At 44.0% G+C, this 19,310-nt stretch overlaps 1 protein-coding gene across 3 annotated transcripts in view; it reads left to right on the forward strand.

Annotated features, from left to right (window-relative positions):
* LOC149744212 (uncharacterized) overlaps positions 1-19,310 on the forward strand; it is a 41,356-nt gene that overhangs the window by 9,090 nt on the left and 12,956 nt on the right. Inside the window, exons 1-3 of one of the 3 annotated variants that reach the window (XM_089904235.1) lie at positions 7,592-10,272; positions 11,771-11,997; positions 19,085-19,199. In XM_089904235.1, the coding sequence (XP_089760361.1) occupies positions 19,121-19,199 (79 nt within the window). In that variant the 5' untranslated portion in view covers positions 7,592-10,272; positions 11,771-11,997; positions 19,085-19,120. Of the gene's footprint in view, positions 1-7,591; positions 10,273-11,770; positions 19,200-19,310 lie in introns of those variants that run through there. The other 2 variants (XM_089904236.1, XR_016391301.1) reach the window with 2 other exon arrangements.

The raw sequence follows: 19,310 nt of genomic DNA on the forward strand, positions 1-19,310 counted from the left end.
TCTTCCTCCCTTCGCCTTTCTTTGAACCCTGAACCTGTGATAGACACTAGGGAGAGAGAGACGTTGGAGCAGTGAAGTTCAAAGAGGAAGGGAAGTGGTTACCCACACAACTTTTCTTGTCTTCCTGAGCTCATCAGAGAGGACAGTGATAGGTTATGGAGCTGAGGTCATCACTGCAAAGATGGGATTTAGGCACCTTATCTGGAGGCTTCTTGTCTTAGTTCTGGCCACTATAGCAAATATCCCATAGACTGAGTGGCAACAACAGACATTTATTTCTTATCCTTCTGGAGGCTGGGAAGTCCAAAACCAAGGTGCTGGGCATTTTCGTTTCCGGTGAGGGCGCTCTTCCTGGCTTGCTGATGACTGCCTTCTGGCTGTGTTCTCACATTGTGGAAAGAGAGAGAGTTCTGGCATCTCTTCCTCTTCTTATAAGGGCACTAATCCCATCATGGGGAGCCCCCCCCATGACCTCAGCAAAGCCTAATTAACTCCCAGATACCATCACACTGTTAGGCTTTCAACATGGATTTTGGAGGGTACACAAACATGCAGTCCGTAACACCTGTTTTTTTAATTTATTTTAGTTTTTGGCTGTGTTGGGTCTTCGTTTGCTGCACGAGGGCTGTCTGCAGTTGCGGCGAACGGGGGCTACTCTCCGTTGAGGTGCGCGGGCTTCTCATTGCAGTGGCTTCACTTGTTGCAGAGCCCGGGCTCTAGGCGCATGGGCTTCGGTAGTTGTGGCACACGGATTCAGTCGTTGTGGCTCGCGGGCTGTAGATCACAGGCTCAGTAGTTGTGGTGCACGGGCTTAGTTGCTCCATGGCATGTGGGACCTTCCCAGACGATGGCTCGAACCCGTGTCCCCTGCATTGGCATGCGGATTCTTAACCACTGCACCACCAGGGAAGCCCAGTCCGTAACACTTTGAATTTTCCTGTTAGAGATGTATGGATACTTTAGCTAAGTTCTCACGCTGATCACTGCTAGCACATAAGGCGGCCCCTCTGGGCAGATAAGTAGAACAAGTTTCCCTTCTTCTGGGCTGCATTTCGGTGCCAGGACACATGGCTTGATGAGGGGAACGTGGACTGCATTTCAGCTCCCTTTTGCTCTTTTAGCTGGGAGCCCTTGGACAGGGCTCTGTGCTGGCCCTTTAGGGTCCTCAGGATTCCACGAAAAGGGATGGAGTTGCCTGAGTGGCACTGAATGGTCTAGAATGAGAAGTACGACCCTGGGATTGGTGGGGTCCCTGGCTCCCCGGCCCTGCTGGGTTTTGTTAACTGTCTTACACAGCTTCCATTCTCTAAAGGTATGTGAGTGGTGCAAAAGGTTGTAATAAAGGACTGCGTTTATAGGAACCCCTGTCCCTACATAGCACATTGCTGGGGCTTGTTCAGAATAACCCTAAATGCTGGAGTCTGGGATTTGCCCTAACACAGAAACCCATTTACTTCTCAGTTATCATTCAGACAATTATTCCCAGTAGAACTTTGCTTTCTGAAGCATTAGGCTTGGAGTAACACATTTCTCTCTTTGCAGCTCAGCTTCTGGGCAGTTATCCTTCAGGGAAGCCAGCAGGTTGAATCACAAGAGTCACACAGGTTTCTATAGCAGCAGTGTGATATAATACACAGAGAATAATATGGCCTAGCTGTAGAGCTAGTTAAAGACAGCTTTGAGCCAATAGAAAATAAAAACTTCTTTGTGCACAGTGCCTTACAGTTCACTATATGGACCTGGGGTTCTGAAAAAAAAGAAACACACTCAAACGCATGCTCACACATTCACTCACACTTACACATTAAATCTGTAACGCATATAAGCATTCTCACATATTCACTTACACAAACACTCACATGCTGACCCATTCACGCACAAATATATTTACACATGCTCTTAACATTTTCCCATCAACATGTTCACACACGTGGACATACTCACACATTTTTCACACAGGAACATGCTGGGGCATTCACACGTAGCCTCATACACTCGCATTCAATCACACGTGAACATGCTCTCACACGGACGTACCTGCATATCTACTGAAACAAATGTGCTAAAACGCATACACACTCACAGATCACTGACACGTGAACAGGTTCACACGTTCACACAAATGAACATGTTCACATGTACGTGCATATTAACTCAGTCACACACAAGAACGTGCTCACACCCTGACAGACACAATATCATCCACTCACAAACTCATAGTCACTCGCACACAGACATGCTCACATACACTCATACTCACACATCCACTCACACACATGAACACACTGATGCTGTCTCACACACATAAAGTCATACATGCATTCACAATTGCACATGAACATACACCTATCGACTCACAGTCATTCCCACATGAACACACTCACGCATTCAGTCACCCATAGGAGCACATTCTCACATTCCTTCACACGAATGAGCACACTCACATTAACATGCGTATATGCGCAGACATGCTCACACATTCACTCACACGTAGATGCACTCATGTCCAATCACAGGACACTCACACAGTCATGCAAACTAAGATGTTAACATTGTCACCAACGTGAACGTGTTCTCACACACAAAACTGCTCCTCCATTTACTCACACACGAACATGTTCATATGTTAATCCTCACATGAATACAGTCGCATAGTCACATTCATGAATGTACACATATTAACACACATTTCAGTACAATCACACAGATACTGATATGTTCATTCACACCGATACCCATATTCACACATTCACTGAATGAACATATTCACACTTTAACATACTCAAACACAGAAAAACCTTACACACTTATTGACACAAAGGAAAATGTTCACATAAATGCACATCCTTATATTCGATCACACACACAAAGCTGCTCAGACACACATGAGCACAAGAAGACATTAACATGATCACACAAACATATTGACATATTCACTCACATGAACTTGCTCACAGATTAATTCGCATATACAGACACACCCCACATACACTTACAACTTCACTTAAAATTATACATCGTGCTCACATACATAAACTTGCTTACACATTCAGTTGCACACAGGAAAAATAATTATACATCAATACCTTCACACACACCAGCTTGTTCATACATTAATTAGTACATGTGAACATGCTCCCTTACATGCACATGCTCACACACCTAGATATGAATGAACACACAAATTCATTTAAACACACACAAAAACTTTCACACTTGCACATTAACATGCCCAAAACACAAATGTGTTCAAACTTTCATTTACATACGTTCATGCTCAAACAGACAAGTATACTCAGACATTCACCCACACATGAACATACTTAAACATTAACATTCCCAGACACACAAACGTGCTCACATTATCTCACTAAGAAGTGGACACTCCCACTTTCACTCACGTTCGCACATAAACACACACACACGTTCTCATGGACTTAAATACGGACATGACTGCACACTCACACACTCACTCCCTACCTCCACTCACACACATTCACACATGGACATGCTTTCACATTTATTTAAAAAATAACATGCACACACACACACATCACTCATGCATGAACAAGTTCACACACATGAACACGTTCACATATTCACACAGCCTACGTGGTCATAAACACACATGCTCTCACGTTTATTTAAAAAACAGCATTCATGCACACCCCAAAAATACTCATGCACAGACATGGACACGATCACACTTTCACATATAGACAGGATCATATTCACTCACACAATCTCTCACACGCAAACTCACATACACTCACACACTCACAGTTGCACATAGACATGCTCACATTATCACTTCCACACAAATGAACTCACTTTTAATCACAAACATAATCGCATTGACTCACAGAAAACACACACATGAACATGCCCCTACAGAAAAGTATGTTTACATATTCATTAATGCACACATGTTCCTATATTCACTTACACTTGCATTTTAATAATATTCACCCGTATATATGTGTGTGTGTATATATATATAAATATATTTATATGCTCCTGCATTTACTGACATAAACATTTTTGCACATTTACTCAGACACAAATGTACAAAAAGACAAATACAAAGCATGCATTCACTCACGTTCATGAACATACCTGATATGCTTCCACATTCATTCAAACACGGGAACATGATCACATGTATATACTTACACAGTCATTTGCACACAAACATGAACATGTTCACATATGCACACAGTGAACCTGCTCATAAACTCACAGATACCCTCATTAACACAGTCATGTTCATGCATCTGATCAACATTCACACATACACATACACTCATGCATTGACTCAGAAATAGATGCACACATTAACAAGCTCACAAAAATGAATACGGTTACACATTCACTCACAGATGAACATGCTACCGTCACGCACGTACCTACAAATTCGCTCATACACGTGAACACACAGAAACACAAACACACATTACCACACTGACGTGTGAACAGGCTCCATTCACTCTTACAGACATGATCACATACATCCACAAGTTACACATTCACTCATATGAACATGCTCACAGACTTACTCCCATTCCTAGATAGACTGACACATGCACACATTCGTTCCAATACAAATATACTCAATTTAACATGGTTATGCACTCATTCACCCACCTGAATATGCCTCACGTATACTGTGTCACTCATACATTTACTTACGTGCGTCAGCCTACTCATCCTTAAGATGTTCACACCCTCACATGCACAAACACTCAGTCGCACACACAAACACGGTTGCAAATTCCTTCACCCACATAGACATCCTTACATATAATCATTTGCACACACACATGAACATGCTCACATATACAAGTGTGATCACTATTCACTCACATCCACAGCATATTCTTCACATGAACAAATTCACTGAGATATAAGAAATGCTCACATACTTGCACACAGCCAAAAATTCTCTAACATTGGAGCATATTCACTGACTCACGAGCATACTCACAAATTTACTCATGTGCATAGACACACTCATATATGATCATACCCACATTCACTCACACAAAATCCTCACATGTCCACTAACCTGTGAACATGTTTACAAATTCATTCACATACAGACATTCATATATGCTGACAAGAGTACACTCAGTTTCACTTATACGTGCACAGGAACATGCTCACAAACAGCAACACTTTGATGCAGTCACTTGAACACAGATTTTCTCCAGTCATCACAAAGCTCACACCTTCACACACAGATACACTCAAACTCACAAGCATATTCTCATGTATTCATGAACATGCACTCACACATTAACAAGCTTACACAAATGAACAGTTACACGTTCACTCACTCATGAAAACGTGCTTACACATGCATTCCCTCAAACTTGCTCCCACATTCACTCACACACACTCATATATGCTCACAGTTGCGTACTCACATTTCCCCACACACAGCACATTGACAAACAGCATCATACTCATACTCTGACAAGTGCATATGCTCACACTTACCATGAAGTTCACACATTTTACTCACACACATAGGGATGCTCAGGTATACCCCCCCCACACACCTGCACATTAACTCACAGAAATCTACTCCACTTTCACATGCTCACAAACACACACTCACACACAGAGACACACACGCACGAGTATGCTAACATCCATGCACATGCTCACGAATTCACTCATACATATGAAAAGTCCCATTTACTTCAACACACAAACTCATATTTTAAAAGGCTCCCACGTTCGCTCTCACACCTGTGCTTATATACATGCGCAAGGTCCCATTCACTTGCACACATGCTCACACACTCCTTTGCTTACAATAACTGCTCACATTTCACTAGAATGTGCTGACACATTGAGTCACAGTCACTTACATACTTACACTCATTCCCTCACATACAGAGCTACATGCTCCCAACTAGGAATGTGCTCACCCTCACCAAGAGCCTCACACATTCACTCACATACACTCACACATTCATTCATTCAAATACACTAATGTAGTTGACCCTTGAACGACACAGGGGTTAGGGGTGCTGACCCTCCACGTGCAGTTGAATACGTATAACGTATAGTCCGCCCTGTGTACATGAGGTTCCTCCGAATCCAGGGTTCTGCATCTGCCGATTCAACTAATCGCATATCGTGTAGTACGGTAGTATTTGCCATTGAAAACATCTGCATATACGTGGATCTGCGCTATTCAATCCCCTGTTGTTTAAGGGTCAGATGTGTTTCTAAAATGTCAAACGGGAATTCCCTGGCGGTGTAGTGGTTAGGACTCAGCACTTTCACTGCCGTGGTCTGGGGTCAGTCCCTGGACGGGGAACTGACATCCTGCAAGCCGTGCAGCATGGCCCCCCCCAAAAGAATATCAGGCAAATAAACATGCTTACATTTTCACTCACACCCACAAACATGCTCATATCCATGCACATGGTCACCTGTTCTCTCATGCATATGAAGATGCACAAACATTTACTTAATCACACAAATAAATTCCTATGAACACACTCATACTGTGCTTGAAAAGGCTCACCCATTCATTCTCCAACATGGACATTGTTGTGTAAAGGAGCCAAAGTTGGCCTCTCTTTCCTTCTGCACAGCAGGCTGGAACCCATTAGCTCAAAAGCCCGGCCACACCAAACTCAATTTTTACACATTCATTTGCTTTGAATATATTCCAAGTAAGTAGATTTTAATCCATTCAGAGCTTGCGTGCTTTGTATGCCATGCGAAACTGCAGCCAACACCTGTTAGCTATAGATAAGATAAAGCCTGTAGTTATAAAAGACCCCACAGCACTGCTGCCCTCTGGTACTCTCCGACCCAGAGGCTTCCCATCATGCTACTGAGTGGTGTCACCTAAACACACTAGTCCTCTCTCTGAACCTGCTCTTCCCTGGCATTTCCCTTGCTTTTCTTTCCTGAGTGGTACTCCCACACAGTAGCCTCTGGAAGTTCTCCTGTTATTAAGACACTTCCCGTGCATGCAAAGCTGTGAAAGCTTCCTCTGGATAAAGGTCATCTTGTGCTACTGCCACTTTCTGGTGATACTTTAGTCTTTGATCAGCCCCTAAATCCCTCGCACTCATTACTCGTGTTGATGAGGAAAGTGGAGGATTTGGGTGACAATCAAGAAATCAATATAGGGTCCACCCAGTCAGGAGGAGTATCCATTGGCAAAACAATCCTGGACAGTCTTAAGTGGTTGGGACTCAAAATGTGGAACTCCCCCATGTCAGTTTGGCATGGCATTGCTCTGTGCTGTATTACACTTTATCTGTATTTATGGTGTCTCCCTGTGTGTCATTAGCCTGGTCAAGCAGCAGCAGCAGTATTTGAGCCAACCCATGCCATTGTAACTGAGTTTTGGGGATCAGAGGCACTGGGCTCCCCAAGAAAGATCCGCCCAGCCACCTGGGTTCCTCACTAGGCAGGTACTAGATGTTGTAAGACCTGTGGGCCCAAATAGGAAAAGGGGAGGAGTGCGGGCCTCTGGACCAAGAGTGGGCTACCTCTGATCCCATAACAGGCTCCCTGTAGCTGGGCTGGTGATCTGGGGTGCTCTGAGGTGAGAGGACATCCTCATGGCCAGGGCGTGGCTATGGCAGGTAAATGAGTCAATAAGGCAGAGGTGTCAGGCCGAGGCTGGTCTCTTAGGACATCTTTGTAAACAGCTAGCCTGTCTCTGCTGCTGTCTCACTCCGACCTGCTGTTGCAGATGGCATCTTTCTAGTCCCTCCCCCAAAGGATGTGGGCTTAAAAAAGCATTACTTAGAATGACTGAATGCACGGAAGTGAATATTCCTGCTGCTCCCAGGACTTGAAGGAGGTGGCTGTCTTTTTTGTTTTTTGTTCTTTTTGGCTGCACGGCACGTGGGATATCAGTTCCCTGACCAGGGATCGAAGCCGTGCCCACTGCAGTGGAACCGCAGAGTCTTAACCACTGGACCGCCAGGGAAGTCCTGGAGGTGGCTGTCTTAATGAACACATGCTCCAAACCACAAGACGTGTCGGGCTCTGTTCACTGTTGTTTTTGCTTGGAGCCTTAACTCCTTTGGAAGTCGAGACAAATTGGAGAACCCTGGGAAAAGAGGTCTGGTGCCCTCTAGAAGAAAAGGCAGTGCAATACCATCCTGACAGTTATTTATCCTCTGTTTTGCTGGTAACCACTCACAAAGTAATAAAGACAGAAGAGACAAAGTAGGAGGGCTAAGGAGGTGAGGTGTGCTCTCAGGTGGAGGAGGAAACATATCCTTTCTCTCACCCATCCGTGAGACCCAGTCTCTCCTTAGGGACGTAGCTGAAGAGCCAAATGAAAAAAGGGCTCTCTGGCTGTATAGAACCTGGGGGACAGTGAGCTCCACCTAGCAGGGAATGTAATTAATCAATTGACTGCCATACTATGGGATGGGAAAATGGTGTCCCTACTGAAGTATCTCACGCAATTAGTGCAGAAGCTAGGAATGGTCCCAGAGGAGGCCTTGGAGATAGATAGATAGATAGATAGATAGATAGATAGACAGAGAGATAGATAGATAGATAGATAAGTAGGTAGATACGTTGTTGATGTGGATTTTTATTTCTTAGAAGGCTGCCCACCCTACGTTAAGCCTCATAGTGATCCTGGGCAAACTCTTAAAGGAAAACATTAGCCTCCAACAGCTGGGGATGTTGGGATGGGCTTATCAGGCGACAGATGGCATGCAGCCTGGTGATTTGCCAAGTCTCGAGGAGGCTGAATTTTGTCCTGAGTCCACCAAGTTGTTTCTCAGGGGGTGCTCCTGAAAAGTGTAAGTCCTCTTTCCTGACAGTGATGGCTCATCCTGAGACAGTTCAAGAGGACATAGCTGCCCTGGATTTAACAGAAACTCACGAAAGACAAATTCAAAGTCAAGTGCTGCCTGTTAACAATACCCCACCTGGCCTAAATCAAAATTACTCTCCATAGAGCGATTGCCCCCTTCCTCGGCCAAATAAACCACTTAAAACCAGGCGCCCTCTTAAGCGTGAACCCTGAAATGAACTAGAGACGTTGCTTGTATTGGACCCTAAGGGACAAGGAGCCCAGAGATATTAGATGATCTCTGGTAAATCTGTGGAGCAATTAAAATATTTACTAAAGTCAGACTCCAACCTGGCCAGGCTTTTCCTTCAGAGACAACCTTACCTTCCATGTCTGCCCCTGACCTCTGCCAGTGGCAAGGACCTGCTCCCACATCAGGACCCATTGGCCTCAAAGCAGGCCTCTTCTGGCCGACAGTAGCCCTTTTACCACGTGAACTGTAAACTATTAACAACACTGGCTGGCTCTGGTGGACACAGGTGTCCAAAGCTCCCTAATCCCAGGAAGCACTCATACTTTAAAGTGCCGCCCCCCTCCCCCCACCAGGAGATGCCGGGCTTTGGAGGAGAATTAATTGAAGGGATCATTATCTGCTTAGCTTTTTTTTTTTTAACTTTCTGTGTGGCGTGCGGGATTTTAGTTCTCCAACCAGTGATCGAACCCACGCCCCCTGCAGTGGACGTGCGGAGTCGACCGCTGGACCGCCAGGGAAGTCCCATCTGCTTAGCTTTTAATATGGGCTTAGTTTTGCTAAAAGATGCTTCTGCGCTGGTTGTTCTCTGAGGCTCTTTGCCCATTACTGGAATGGACTTCCTCAGTCAGCAGGTAACCTCATGAAACAAGCCTAAGGTTTCGATGCCACTGGTGGGCGCTGGCCAGTGGGAACCAGTTCACCTTGCTCTACCCGTGTAAGAGGTACTGAGTAAAAGGAAAGCACTGAAGGATTATGGCCTGTCCTAGCTGACTTAGTTAAAGAAAGGAATGGATTCCCACCTTTCAGTTCTCTGGTATGGCCTGTGCTTAAAGCCGCTTCTAATGAGTACAGGCTGTCTGTAGACTAGAGAGAGTTAAACAAGGCTGCTCCCTGTATTAGAGCCCCTCTACCATGAATTGTTCCCTTAATGAATGACATTCAGAATAACACTGGTAAATGGTTCAGAGTCATAGACTGGGCTAACATGTTCTCTTTGTTAAATATCACACTTTGCCTTCCCCTTGGAGGATCAACAGTACACCTTTTTCCCAGTGACCTGTGGGGTACATGAATGCCCCCGTGATTTCCCGTGGGATTTGCATTCGGGACCTAGATGCTTGCTCGGCACCAGCCACCTCCTGCAGAGACTCAGCTCTGGCATTGTATCGATGATATCCTGGTCACTGGACCTGGACAAGACTCTGTGTCACACACCATCACAGCTGTGAGTGAACACCTCCCTGAGAGGGGATGGGCAATTGCCCGCCATAAGGTACAAGGCACCTCCTAGGTTGTTAAATTTCCGGGCTATGTTTGAAACTCAGAAGGGTAAACTAGTCGCAACTGGGTGAAAGAAAAGCTCCTAGTGCTCCAGCCAACCTCCCAGATTGGTAAAGAAAGCCCAACATTTGGTAGGCATGTTTGCATTCTGGTGCCAACCTCAAATATTTGCTGGCTCCCATCTACGGAGTCACCCATTGGCCCTCCACTTTTCCGTGGGGACCTGAGCCACAAAAGGCACTAGATAAGACTAAAGAAGGCTATCATTTCAGCTCTCCCACTAGTGCTCTGAGGGCAGGACTTACAATTGGAAGTTTCGGCCACCCTAACGTTCACTTATGGGAGCCGCTGGACCAAATGTCCGTGGGCCTTTGGCATAAGTGACTCCCAGACTCAGTCCAAAGGTATTGGCCAGTGGAGAGGCAGCTTCTGGAGGTGCACTGAGCCCTTATTGAAACTGAAGGCTTTACTGGAGCAGAGCCAGTTGTCCTGTGGTTTGAGATTCCTGTTATGTCCTGGGTAGTGGCAGAAGCTCCCCGTAGAGCAACAAAGGCCTCTGCTCAAATGATAATGGGATCTACTGGATTGAGCTAAAGCTGGCCCTACTAGAGTGCTGCAACTCCATGAGAAAATCACCACATACCCTGCCACTGCAGTTAATTTACCATAACCTCCCGGCCTTCTATACAGGCCTTCCATTAGTGTATCCATGCAAGGCACAGGCGTCTCCTCATATTATTGAGGGCTTGACAAAATAGCTTTTACAGCCCTTGGGGCTGCCGCAGAAGTTATCCCGTCAGACCAAAGTTCCCACATCCCTGTAAAGCAAACCAGCAACGGGCATTACAAGAAAACATTGCTTGGGGTTGTCACCTATCCTATCATCTTCCAGTAGCAGGGATCATGGAAAGACATAATGGACTTTTTTTTTCCTTTTTTTGCTGTACACGGGCCTCTCACTGTTTTGGCCTCTCCCGTTGTGGAGCACAGGCTCCGGACGCGCAGGCTCAGCGGCCATGGCTCACGGGCCCAGCCGCTCCGCGGCATGTGGGATCTCCCCGGACCGGGTCATGAACCCGTGTCCCCTGCATCGGCAGGCGGACTCTCAACCACTGCACCACCAGGGAAGCCCCGACATAATGGACTTTTAACTCAAGGGCTGTTGAGAGAACTTGGAGGGCAGTGGCCCTTCAGGTGGTCAAAAATACTGCCCACGGTCCAGATTATATTAAGTTCATGCCCCTGTGGCATAACTACACCATATTTAAATTCACAACAAATGACGAGACCCCCAACAGAGACATTTCTCTCTCTGCTGGTGTACACCTCCACTGCAGACACGACCCGGTTGTCAGTTTTCACAGACATGGGAGCCCAGGCATTGCCATGCACAGAAAAGAAACTTTCACCAGGTACTTTCATCTTTCCTTTCTCCCTCATAGAAAACCCGGAGCTGAGCCACTTCCTTCGTGATCCTGATGAGAACCTGACGTGGACCAGTGATTCTGAAACCATCCTTAGCCTGTGTTCGTTCGTCATCCAGTATAAGCCAAGCAAACTACCCACCACTTTCTGGAGAAAGAGGTGTCCTTATCTGCCATCCCTGTACTTTGCTCCACTAAAGGCACTGTGGAACCCAGGGGGTGGAGCGAAACCTCTCCCAGACCAGGTAACCCCATCTGAACAACACCCAGGGACAATCAGGTCCCCTACTGATGGCTACAGGTGACCTCCAACCTTAATCCCTACCCTGTTAGTATGCCCCTTCTTACCTGAGGAGTTACTGCCCTTGCCATTGTTGACTATCTGTCTATTTGCGGTTCACCCAGCCCTAGTAATCCACACACTTCTGTTGACAGGGTGTGTTGGAAACAGTATACCACATGCACACAACAGGGACTCTTACAACATAGGTCAGGTTGGGGACAATGGGAGCCATGCTGTTGGCTATTCAGGTTGGTCAATCCTACTGACATGACCACAGATACCAACACTGAGGCTAGCGACCTTCTCCTGTCTCTTCTACTACTAGCAACACCCATTCTGGCTAAGCCAGACTCTTCGGATAACACTTAATGACTCATAGATGCCTTCTAAACCCTCAGGGCCAACTTTCACCTCAAATCAGATGAGACCCAGTGTTATAAAGTAGTGCCATTAAGCAAATAGAGCCACTATCTCTTGAGTCTTATTTAAGGCATCCCAGGGAGAGTATGCACCCGGTAGTACAGCCAGCATGCTTGTGATCAGTGTAGTCATATTAAAAATGCTGTAATGAAGAGCCATACCGACAAACTCTATGGGGTTACAATTAGATAAAATTATAGCTCTTACTAATCCCTGGCATAATGATGAATGTAAACGCTGCCAAAAACGTATACCTTAACAACTATTGGTCTCTTTTCTTAGTAGTTATAACGATTTCTCTCTCTCTAGCACAAGTCCCATTTACTGAAGCTTGCACTAAAAAAAATTACACTAATTGACCAAGGGCAACTTATCATGAATTTCCCCCGGGTTGGTAGGTCATATTTTATATATAAATACACACACACACACATACTCACACACACACACACACACACACACACACACACACACAAGGAAAGGAATGTATACAACATAATACCCAGGACAAGGCATGTCTAAAATGTCAGGAGCTTCATCCAGTTTGGGAATTCTTTCCTAACCTAACGTTCTTACAATACCACCTTCAAGATTTACATCACACTCAGTGGGACTGGGTTCTTCAACAGCTGCAGCACTTACTGCCCACAGTAAACAATCACAGCTTTTGGGTGCGACAGCAAAGACAGTTCTCATGAAAACATATTTGATCCCATGGAGAAATCTAACCAGTCTCTGCGTGGGAGTTTTTTGTTGTTGTTGTTGTTGTTGTTTTGCGGTACGCGGGCCTCTCACTGTTGTGGCCTCTCCCGTTGCGGAGCACAGGCTCCGGACGCTAATGATCAGCGGCCATGGCTCACGGGCCTAGCCGCTCCATGGCATGTGGGATCTTCCCAGACCGGGGCACGAACCCGTGTCCCCTGCATTGGCAGGCGGACTCTCAACCACTGCGCCCACAGGGAAGCCCTACGTGGGAGTTTTTCCATCCAAATTGACAGCTACTTGGTTACAACGTTTACAAAATTTGTCAGGCTTACCAAGGCCATCGTTAATAAGCACTTGGGAAAGACTTGAGGGAAATTGCAGCCCAATGTTACTCTTCTGGGGATCTTAAAACATATACATCCCATCTTACGGAACAAAAATGAGAAGCCCAGTGGCAAAGGTAATCTGGGAGGAAATCTATTGGTAGCGTTACGTGACCACCTCCCAAGAGGCCACGTCTGAGGCTGTGAAAGCTATACAAACAGCTGCCCAAGAAAAATTTCCCCTAGAATGGAAGCATTGGAACAGGTAGCCCTGCACTGAAATTCAGCAGCCTTGTGATAAACAGGGACAGAAATGGGACAAATGTACAATCTGTTTTTGAAATCACTTGGCCCACCCAGCTGTTTGTTACTGGTAGTTGGCAGGAAACTCAAGCAACGATCACACCACTCTGAGCAAGAAAGAACATACATACAATTGCCCACCAAAACAAACCTGCATGTTGCCTTAGTCACAGCAATGTATAAGATGGCAAATTTAAGCACATTCTGCTTACACAGTCATTTATTCACACAAACTTGGTCACATATTCACTCAATAAAATGAAGATGCCCACGGATTCACTCACACACACAAACACACACACACTCAAGTATGCTCACATGTAAAACTCACACATTCGCTCACATGCACACATTAACACAGTCACAAACAGGCATGCTCACATATTCACTTACCCACAAACATGCTCACACACCATGAAGTCCACACCTTCACTCATGCATATGGATACACTCAGATAAATTCATACACACTCACATGTTCACTCATTCAAATGTAATCAAACATTAACAAGCTTACACGATCAAACACGCTTAAAGATTCACATGCACATGTTCACACACTCACTCACAGGTTTACTAGCACTTGTAGATACCCTGGTTTAGGAACATGTATCTACATATTCAGACACCCAGATATATTTGAAATACCATGTTCACGTACATGACAGTGCTTACGAATTCATTGCACACATGAATATGATCGCATACGCAAGATCACTCACGTTCCTTCACACACATCAACACACTGACACGTTCACTCCCACACAGTGGCATACTTGGTGTTAATGGGTTCACACAATCAACAATCTCATGCACACAAACATGCTCACAAATTCATACACATACATAGCGACCCTCCCATAAATTCATTTTCACACATATCCATTCTCCCTCTCCCATTAATATGCTCACATATACAAACATGCTCACTATTTACTCACACAATAAGATACTCAAGAATTCATACAAACACAGACTCACATATATGGACACGTTCACACATTCACTCAGTCACATGAGTTTGCTCACAAATTCACTTACACACGGGCACACTTGTGTTTGCTTACATGGACACAGCCACGTATTCACTTATGCACATGCATTAGCCTGCTCACAAACTAAAATACATATTCAGTCACACACAGATATACTCTCACTCTATCATGCTCCTTGCACAGTCACTCACCTGTGAGTATCTTTACACGTTTATTCACCTACAAACACACTCAGTCCCTCACACACATGAACATGCTCACACAGTCACCCACAGATGAACACCCTCAAATAAGGACATGCGTATATATTTATTCACTGTTAACATCAAACAAAGTTACTCTCGCACAGAGACAAACTCACGTATACTCACAAACACGTGCTGATGCTCATCAACAGTCACACGTATGAACTTGATCACACATGCAGTCATACTCAATATGTAAATATACTTACATGTTAAGTCCCCAGAGTGCCTGCTCCACATATGAACATGCTCCCGCATTCCCGACAGAAATTATTATCCCACATATTACACACTCACGTGTTTACTTGCATACACATTCACTCACGTAGTCAAATACACCCACACGTTAACTCTCTGACAGACAAATAACATTCATATATTCATTCACTGGCATGAACACACTTATATGTATGCTCAGTGACACTCATAAAATATGTTGACACATTTATTCACTCAAACTGGCTCACCCAGTCACTTAAATGAACATGGTTACAGTATCACTCATGCACAAGGCATTCATATGTGTCACACGTACATACACATTCCCTCACAGGTTGTGCACGTAAGCACAAACAGGGACATCCTTACACAGTCACTTGCAAATGAACATGCTTCCAAACACACACTCACACTTTCACTCCCAGAAATAGATTCTTCCATTAAGAAGCTCACATACATAAACACACTTGCAACATTCACTCACACACCCAAAAATGCCCAAACATCCATTCCCTCATACAACCATGATCACAAATTTATTCCAACCTAAAGACATACTAATTTAGGCTCATGTGCACGGATCCTGCACATACGTACACTCTCAAACCCTTTGCCTGTGCAAATGAACACAAATAGGAACACACTTACCCATTCAATTGCAAATAAACATTTTCACGCTCATCATGAAATTCACATGTTCAGACACGCACAGATGTACATATACACTCACAAGTAGATGCTCACATATTCACGCATAAGTTTACTCATCCATTAGCAACCCCATGCAAACTAGTATGCTTACAGATTAACTCGCACACATGAGCAAGCTAACCTCCATGAACAAATTCACATATTTACTCATACACGTGAATAGGTACAAATATGTGTTAAATACACAAATATACTCAAACCAACACACTTACGCTTGAATAGGCTCACACATCAATCTTATAGATGCACACACATTTATTCCCTGACATGATCACGCTCAGACGTTTACTCACACTGGTGGAGACGCTTATGTACTCACAGATACGTGCTCATTCACTCACTCAGATGAACAACTATTACTCAAACCAACATGGCTACACACATGAAATGCTCACACCTTCACTCACTCGTGAAAATATGGTCATATAACCATATATTCATTCACTCATGTATCAACACTCATATATTTACTGATGTGTGTACTTTAATTTAGGCTCACACGCATTGACATGTTCACTTACAAATACAAACATGGTTTAAAATTGGCTTGCACACGTAGAGATTCACATATAATCACTTGCACATATTCTCACAGTCACAGATGCATATCAACATATTAAATATAAAACTTGATTACCATTCACTCATATGTGTGTTCAAACACACAAATAAACTTGTGAATTTACTCAGACACAAAAATTGATACTATACATGCACACATACACATTGTTACTTATAATAACATGCTCACAATTCACTCCAAAGGGCACAGTGACAGATTAACTCACAGTCACACTCCTGTACTCACGAACAGTCTTACACATTCTGTCACTTGCACAAACATGTGTGAACATTCAGTCACATGAGCATGATAATACATGTATTCACTCACGTGAACACACTCACAAAATCATTCACACACTAGACAGACTCATTTGCACTTATATGTACATACACTGTTTTCTAAAGATTTTTTTTTTGATGTGGACCTTTTTTAAAATAGTCTTTATTGAATTTGTTACCATATTGCTTCTGTTTTCTGTTTTGATTTTCTGGCCGTGTGGGATCTCAGCTCCCCGACCAGGGATTGAACCTGCATCCCGTGCATTGGAAGGCAAAGTCTTAGCCACTGGACTGCCAGGGAAGTCCCTGTATATACACTTTAACTTCCATAAAATAACATGATCACAAAAGGAGCATGCTCATGTCTTCATTTGTCCATGAACATGCTCATACTTAGAAACGCTCACACAATCGCACACAAATACCCCCACACATTAACATGCTTAAAGGTGAACACCTGTTCACTCACAACATGCTTACAAATTACTAACACACATAGACGCACTTACATCTACATTGTCACACATTCAATCCCACAGACTTGGTCACACATTTATTCACGAGAACATGCCCAAGAATTCATTCACACGCAAGACACACTCATACATGCTTACGTTCATTCGCTCACACCTTCTCTCGTTAATATATATAAACACACAAACAAGGACATACTCATACATTCAGTCACACACGGGCATCCCCATCTTAACATGATCACACGCTCAAATGCTAACACATTCAATCAAACACACACGTGTTAAAAAGTCATTTGCATATATACTCTTAGATATGATGATTTATACAAATCACGTGTCCAGTCTTACTCCCGTATTTACTCATTCACATGCACAAACATCTCAGTGTTCACTCACATACACCTACCTGTTCTCACCCATGACCATACAAATTCACTAAAACAAATTCATGCTCTTATACAGACGTATTCACTAACACAGACGTCCTCAGTTCTCACACACATGTAGACACACTCATATGCTACCACCAGTGCACATATTCCCTCATTCACCTGAACATGTTCACAAATGTATTCACAAAGAAGACACACTCACAGATCTCACATGAGCACATTCCCTCATTTACACTCATTAGCACACTCAAAAACAGGGCCATGCTCACACATTAACTGGCACAACATGCATTCTCACAAACTCATACTTACAGAGACACAGTCATATAGACTGTGTTCACACTGAAGCCATTCACTTACACAGGCACATTAACACACTCACAAACAGAAATATGCGTACCTATTCACTCTCACACAAACATGCTCACACTCAGCATCAACTCAAACATTCACTTACACACAAAGATTCACTCGCAGATTTAACATACAATACACTCTCACCGTAACAAGCTCATGAAAACAAATATTCACTCACACAAACATGAAAATATATATGCACATGCTCACAAGTTCCACACACTTGAACACCCCCATTTATTCAACACTCAAATATTCTCACATAACACACTGTAAGACGTGAAAAAGTTCACAAATTCACTCTCACAAATGTCCATGCCTACATATATGCACATGCTCACACATTCACTTATATTAACATGTTTCCTCCTTGCTCACACAAATGAACATGCTGAAAACTTATTCACGCATATAGACACATTCATGTACTTTCCCACCCACATGCTCAGACATTCACTCACTACAAATGTGCTCATACCTCATACCCTCACGTGAACATGCTCACAAATGTGCTCAAATACATAGACATAACCCAGTCACCCACACTCTAAACAATTCACTCCATACAAACCTGCTCAAACATTCACTCAATCACATGAGCATTCCTACAAATTCACTCACACAAGGACACGAATATAGGGCTTCCCTGGTGGTGCAGTGGCTGAGATTCCGCCTGCCAATGCAGGGGACACGGGTTCGTGCCCCGGTCCGGGAAGATCCCACGTGCCGCGGAGCGGCTGGGCCCGTGAGCCGTGGCCGCTGAGCCTGCGCGTCCGGAGCCTGTGCTCCGCAACGGGAGAGGCCACAACAGTGAGAAGCCCGTGTACTGCAAAAAAAAAAAAATCAGTATGAGATCAAGAAGATTTCATTTAGGATTTGAATTTGGAAAGGCCAAATATCACACGTTGTTAGAAATGGCAAAAGATTTGTACACTTGGCTAAATAGAATCATGGGTCACTAAGAAACTATTTGGCCACCTATTTTACCAGAGTAGTAATAAAAGATTTCAAAAGTAAATATTGGAAGTAATGTGATTCAAAACAGCCTTCTGTCTTTTAGAAGTAAGAAGACTCATTTATCTTACAAATAAAGGACATGATAAATCAACAAGCAGCACAGGAAATTATTCTGATAAGACACAGAATCTCTGCTTTCTACGGAGATTACTTAGGAGGTAAGGAAAAACCTATTATAATCTCTTATTAAGAGCAAACCTAAGAGGGTTTTGTCTTAGCAGCTTTCAAATATACAATCTAGTATTATTAACTATAGTCATCATGCTGTA

This window comes from Delphinapterus leucas, chromosome X (assembly GCF_059928025.1).
Source record: "Delphinapterus leucas isolate spDelLeu-1000000601 "Yukka" chromosome X, BTC_Dleu_Yukka2, whole genome shotgun sequence".
NCBI classification, from domain to species: Eukaryota; Metazoa; Chordata; class Mammalia; order Artiodactyla; family Monodontidae; genus Delphinapterus; species Delphinapterus leucas.